Genomic DNA, 6,748 nt, shown 5'->3' with positions numbered 1-6,748 from the left:
GTCAGTCTGAGTGCAGAAATGGAATGAGGAATTGCTCCTAATATGGTTAAAGAGCTGACGATGAAAGAAGCTGCGTACTTTATAGTGAGGCTTGTCACAGTTCCATTTGTGGGACAAAGTGCCTGTTCCATTTGTGTTTCAAAGTGCACGTTCAGTGTGGTTTTTGGCAACTAACAACTTCAAACAAACTCATTCGACGAAGACCAGCTTGTTCAACTTCGAATGAGTTTACTCCACTCTGAAACATCTTGACTGTGCGGCCGCTTTTTTGTACAATGGCGAACTCGACCCCGGAATGTGCTCCTGGTGAAGATGTTAACTCGTCCTACAACCCGCCCGTAATTATCGTCACATTCATCCTCGGGATTGTTGGAAATACGGTTGCTTTGTGGATCTTTTGTGCTCATGTGAAGTCCCGGAAACCAAGTATTGTGTATTCAGTGAATCTGATGATTGCGGACACTCTGTTAATGTGCTGTCTACCCTTCCGAGCTGATTATTTTCTCCGAGGAAAGGACTGGATTTTTGGTGAAGGACTGTGTCGACTGAACATATTCATGATTTCCCTGAACCGGATTGGCAGCGTCTTTTTCCTCATGGTTATTGCGATCGATCGTTACTTTAAGGTGGTCCATCCACACCACAAGGTAAACAAGATCACTACAAGGTGTGCGGTGATGATAGCAGGCGGTCTGTGGATTGTAGCGGTGGCTATTTGTTTGCACTTGCTGATTGACAAACATGACTTCAAACAGCACAACGTGAGAAACTGTGAGCTTTTCAGCATCAACAAGGCTCTGAGTCCCGCAGCAGTTTGGACTGACTTTATTTTTATATTCTTTCAGTTTCTTTTGCCAGTTTCAGTTATCCTCTTCTCTACGTCCTCCATCATCTGGAGGTTACGCCAGATGGAAACTGGAATGCGGGGTAAATATAAGCGAACTGTGAAACTTGTGACAGCCGTGGCTGCAGTTTTTGTCATTTGCTTCTTGCCCACCAGTGTTGCTGTGGTCGCGGTTTTGGTCACTAAATTAAGAAGACCCTTCGACTGCAAGTCGTATCACACAGCAGTGAATATCTTTTACAATACGCTGTTTATAACGTATCTGAACAGTGTGGTCGATCCCATTGTTTACTATTTTTCTACTTCGCAGTTTCAACATGCTTTAGAGAAGGCTCTACATGATCTTAATTTAAGCTCTTCCAGATCAGCCACTGAACCCGGAACATCCAAGGAGGAGCAGACTGTGGGTCAGCAAACGAGCTCTGTAACAGCTTTCTGATCGCTCAGGGTCCGCGTGAACTAGATGCCCTCAAAGCAAAGCTGATTAATGCGCCCGAAAGCAGAAAAAGATCAAATGGTAAAATTTTTCTGAAGGGTAAGTTGATCTGAACGAACAAGTTCCGTAATACACTTCCCTTTATGTAAAGAAGAGATTGCATCTTATCTACAAAACTAAGTTTATTTCAGAGCTTGTTCGTTAAGAAATTCTTCCTTTCTTTAAAGCAGTTTCCCCAATTTTTTTATGCCTTGGGGCCTTACAATTATCTGAGAGGTCGGTGGACCACAGGTCGGAAATCCTGGTTTTAAGGGAAGGGTTCTATGTTATGTATGGGTATTTAGGATTTCCTCTTTCCATAGAAGCAACTGCTTCCTCAGATGAATTCAACCTGAGTGATTGTATTGTAGCTAGCTTTTACCCGTTATAGTGGACCAATCTCAGGTTGACTGACTGCCCATCAGTATCTTCAGTAATCTTTTCTTTCTTTTTCAATCTTTTTATTATTATTATTATTATTAATATCAATATGATAAGATTAATACATAGATAGTGGGATTACAAACTTACAAGTTTAAACTGAACATGAAAGGATACACAAGCAATAGTTACAATATAGTTAAGTCTTCCCAAATCATGAATGATACAAATATCATATAAACAAAGCAAAACTTGGTATATCATATATATGTAAAAAAAAAACAGAAAAGAGAAAAAGAAAAAAAAAAGTTTAACCCTAAGGAAAAGTAATCTAACAACCTAATAACTAATAAAGAGAAAAAAAGGAAGAAAAAAAAATAATGAATAATGGGCTGTTTATAGTATCTATAATAAAAAAAATACAAAATCATCAGTGTCGCCAACTCCGATCCTCATGATATGTATAATCAAAACCGGATAAACGAATAGGTTTGGAACAGGGTCAAATTACATCATATGAAAATATTGAATAAATGGTCTCCATGTCTTTTAAAATTTAATAGAAGGGTCAAATACAACACTTCTAATTTTCTCCAAATTTAGACATAACATAGTTTGAGAAAGCCAATGAAATATGGTAGGGGGATTAATTTATTTTCAATTCAACAAAATAGATCTTCTAGCCATTAATGTAAGAAATGCAATCATTCGACAAGCAGAAGAAGATAAATGGATTGAGCCCATCATTGGTAAACCAAAAATTGCAGTAATAGGATGAGGTTGTAAATCAATGTTCAATACCTTGGAAATAATATCAAAAATGTCTTTCCAATATTTTTTCAAAAGCGGACCTGACCAAAACATATGAGTTAAAGACGCCATCTCAGAATGACATCTGTCACATATAGGATTTATACAGGAATAAAAACGAGCCAATTTATCCTTGGACATATGAGCCCTGTGCTCAACTTTAAACTGTATTAATGAATGTTTAGCACATATAGATGATAAATTGACTAATTGAAGAATTTAATCCCAATTCACAATAGGGATAGTAAGGTTAAGTTCTCTTTCCCAAGGATGATCAGCATTTGCAACAGAGATGACTATGCACTTCTTTAACCAGAGGGTGGTGAATCTGTGGAATTCTTTGCCACGGATGACTGTGGCGGTGAAATCATTGGGTATATTTAAAGTGAAGGTTGATGGGTTCTTGATTAATCAGGGCATGAAAGGTATGAGGATGAGGCAGGAGAACGGGATTGAGAAGAATAATAAATCGATCATGTTGGAATGATGGGGCAGAATCGATGGGCTGAATGGCCCAATTCTGCTCCTATGTCTTATGGGTGTCAATGAAGTTACCAGAGTGTTGTAAGATCCTCTCTGCTATACTAATGTTAAAATAATTATGCTAACCTGGTCGGCTCCATCTAGGAATGTCAACCAACCGCGATTTACTTGCTCTAATTCTTTGGAAATGCCTGTTGTGGATCATTGTTTGCAGCTAAGAACTCCAACACAAGATGGCAGTGTTGAAAGGAATGAACACCGAACATCCCTTGTGAAGAATGTCTTTACAAACAAGGGCGTGTGGGATACTGGGATAACAGGTGCTTTCCACATCCTGCCGCCAAACCCTCCCCACGCAATATTCCCAGCGTTCTTTTTCCCATTATTTCACATAGGCCTGCCTGAGCTTCAGTACGTCTATGACTACGTGCACGATTGCAGACATGCAGATAGTTGAATTGGGGAGGCTAGAATGTGGAAGAACGTTGCGATGCACGGTCGTGTGTGCTCAGATATATGCTTGTGATTTAACTGCATGCATGCTCGTATGCAGAGGTACGCTGGTTATTGAGAACTATGAGTAGGGCAGCTGTGCAGCAGTGAATGATTTTAATATGCACTGAACTGCCTCACCACATTATAAACATCACGATGGAGTGTGGTCTGAGAGACTGTTGCTGCCTCTCCTCCCAGAAGCTTGGGGAATCGTGGCCTGGCTGCATGAAGGAGAGCAGAACTGACTTTTAACTTCCATTCTGCAGATATTTGTGGTAACAGAAAATCTACTCTAGGAATGTGTTTATCTCTCTGTACTCTGTGAGTAAAGTGCATGGAACTGCAATTAAATCTATTTAATTAGATGGATTTGAAGAACATTCTGCTCATTTCACTGAGGGCATCTACTGGACCAATTTACCAGTACCCTGAGACCTCATCCTTAATAATCAACTCTGACATCTTCCCAACACCCAGGTGAGATGAACTGGCCTACAGTTCCCTTTTCCTTTCTCTCTCCTTTCTTGAAGAGTGGAGTGACATTGGCAATTTTCCCATCTTCCGGAACCATTCCAGAATCCAGTGATTCTTGAAAGATCATGCCTAATACCTCCACAATCTCTTCAGAACTCTGGAGCGTACACTATCTGGTCTAGGTGACTTATCTACCTTCAGACCTTCCAGCTTTCCAAGAGTCTTCTCTCTAGTCATGGCAGCTTCACACACTTCATGACCCCTGTCATGGAGCCTCCACCTTCCTGCTAGTGTCTTCCACAGTGAAAATGGATGCCGAATGATTGCTCTGTTTCTTTACTATTTCCTAGCCCCCCATTACTACCAGTCCAGCGTGATTTTGCAATGATCCAATATCCACTCTCACCTCTCTTTTACACTTTATGTATCTGATGAAACTGATGGTATTAAACTCTTTAATATTATTGCTTAGCTTACTTCTGTTTTGCATCCTGACCTTCCTAGTGATATTCTTATTGCCTTCTGTTGCTTTTTAAAAGCTCCCCAACCCTCTAACTTCCCACTAATTTTCACTCTATTGTATGCTGTCTCTTTGGCTTTTATGTTGGCTTTGACTTCTCTAGTTAGCCATGGTTTGTTATCTTTCCTTTAAAGTGCTTCATCCTCTCTGGGATGTATATATCCTCAGTTTTCTGAATAGCTTTCAGAAATTCCAGCCATTGCTGCTCTACTGTCAGCCCTGCCAGTGTTCTTTTCCAATCAATTCTGGCCAACTCCTCTCTCATGCTTCTGTAATTCCCTTTACTCCACTGTAATACTGATACATCTGACTTTAGCTTCTCCTTCTCAGATTTGAGGGTGAATTCAATCAAATTATGATCACTTTCCCCAGAGGTTTCTTTTACCTTAAGGTCTCTAATCAATTCTGGTTTATCGCACAACACCCAATCCAGAATAGCTGGCCTTCTAGTGGGTTCAACCAGCAGCTGCTCTAGAAAGCCCTCTTCATAGGCACTCTGGAAATCCCCCTCTCCAGTAATCCAGCACCAACTTGATTTTCCCAATCTAGCTGCATATTGAATTCCCCCATGACTGTTGTAATATTGCCTTTCTGCATGTATTGCATTGAATCTTATGCTTTCTGGGAGCAAAGTGAACAAACTTTAAATGCAACTTATCAATGTTTTGAATTTTGCTGTATGCAGAACGTCATATATGATCTTTTTGAATAAGTTTACTTATCTCTGAAATGTTGTGACTGTGCTCCTGTTGTGCTTTGGACAATGGAGAAATCAGCCCAGAGATGGGTCTCTAGTGAGGCTGTCAATTTTGCTCATAGCCCACCAGTAATTGTACCACAATCATTCTCAGTCTAATCAGAAAAACAACACTTTGTAGGTATTATAATTTCATCTAAAATCATAGAGAAGTTCAGCATGGGAACCATTGTGCAAATGCAAATATAAATAAATAGCAATAAATAAGGTGAACATGAAGTAACAAGGTAAAGTTTGCTTAAAGTGTGATCATTGGTTTTGGGAACAGCAGAAAGAGAATGAGTGTCGTTTTGTTCTATAGCTTGATGGTTGGGGGGTAGCAACTGTTGTTGAACTTGGTGGTTCACGTTGCAGAAACTCAATGCAACTGTTGTTTGAACCAAACATTAGAGTGTGGAAGAAATGTGATCTAAATGACTTTGACCATAGAATGATTGTTGGTGCCAGATGGGGTGGACTGAGTATATCAGGAACTGCTGGTCTTTGGGACTTTCACTCACAACAGTCTAGAGAATGGACCAAGAAACCAAAAAACATCCAGTGAGAAGCTGTTCTGTTTGTGAAAACGTTTTGTTAATGAGAGAGGTCAGAGGAGAATGGCCAAATGGGTTCTTGCTCACAGGAACTCCAATAACCATGTGTTACAACAGCGTTGTGCAACTGAGTATCTCTGAATGCTAAGCCTTGAAATAGATTGGCGATAGCTGCAGAGGACTATGAACATACAGTCAGTCGCCTCTTTATTAGGTCGAGGGTTTACCTAATAAAGTGGCCACTGAGTGCATTGTAACCTGTGATCAAATCCTTAACGTATGTGCAGTAGCTGTTTCTAGGCTATTATTCGTGAGTTGGAACGTGAATGATGCCAACGCTCATTCTGGATCTGGCAGCTAACAGGGCACCTGAAATCGGGGGCCTTACTGAGAACATAAGGGCACACTTCCACTCTGACCATTTGGGATTGCTTTTAGTTTAACACCACATTCCCTGGAAGGGAAGAGAGGGAGTCAATCTGAGTGAAGAAATGGAATGAGGAATTGCTCCTAATATGGTTAAAGAGTTGACGGTGAAAGAAGCTGTGTACTTTAGTGTGAGGCTTGTCACAGTTCCATTTGTGCGACAAAGTGCATGTTCCATTTGTGTTTCAAAGTGCACGTTCTGTGTGGTTTATGGCAACTAACAACTTAAAATTGTTGGGTTTTGGGTGCAGATATTGTTCATTCTCTTTGCAAAGCACAACGTCACAGTGAGAAATGACTGATTTACACCATTATGTTTCTGGTGACTGTCAAACGTCCATTTACCCAAATACTAAGTTAATTTAACATTTTAAAGATTCTCTCCACATCCTCTTTTCTTCCTGCCGCATTCTACCACCTACCAAGTTTGTATGTGGAGAGGATGTTTCCTCTGGTTGGGGCATGTAAGACCAGAAGGCACAGTTTCAGAATAGAAGGACGCCTTTTAAATGGAGATGAGGAACAATTTCTTTATCCAGAGAGAGGTCAC

At 40.3% G+C, this 6,748-nt stretch overlaps 1 protein-coding gene across 1 annotated transcript; it reads left to right on the top strand.

Annotated features, from left to right (window-relative positions):
• Nucleotides 1-275: 275 nt before the first annotated feature.
• Nucleotides 276-1,283, top strand: LOC140738925 (hydroxycarboxylic acid receptor 2-like). Its single transcript, XM_073066940.1, has one exon. The coding sequence runs from the start codon at nucleotides 276-278 to the stop codon at nucleotides 1,281-1,283; it is 1,008 nt and encodes a 335-aa protein (XP_072923041.1).
• Nucleotides 1,284-6,748: the final 5,465 nt, after the last annotated feature.

Source organism: Hemitrygon akajei, chromosome 14, assembly GCF_048418815.1.
Source record: "Hemitrygon akajei chromosome 14, sHemAka1.3, whole genome shotgun sequence".
Taxonomy (NCBI): domain Eukaryota; kingdom Metazoa; phylum Chordata; class Chondrichthyes; order Myliobatiformes; family Dasyatidae; genus Hemitrygon; species Hemitrygon akajei.
The sequence above is the reverse complement of the archived record's forward strand: the minus strand, read 5'-3'. Positions and strand labels throughout refer to the sequence as shown.

Coding starts and splice junctions, on each gene's coding strand:
- LOC140738925 (XM_073066940.1), top strand. CDS start 276: ATGGCGAACTCGACCCCGGAATGTGCTCCTGGTGAAGATGTTAACTCG.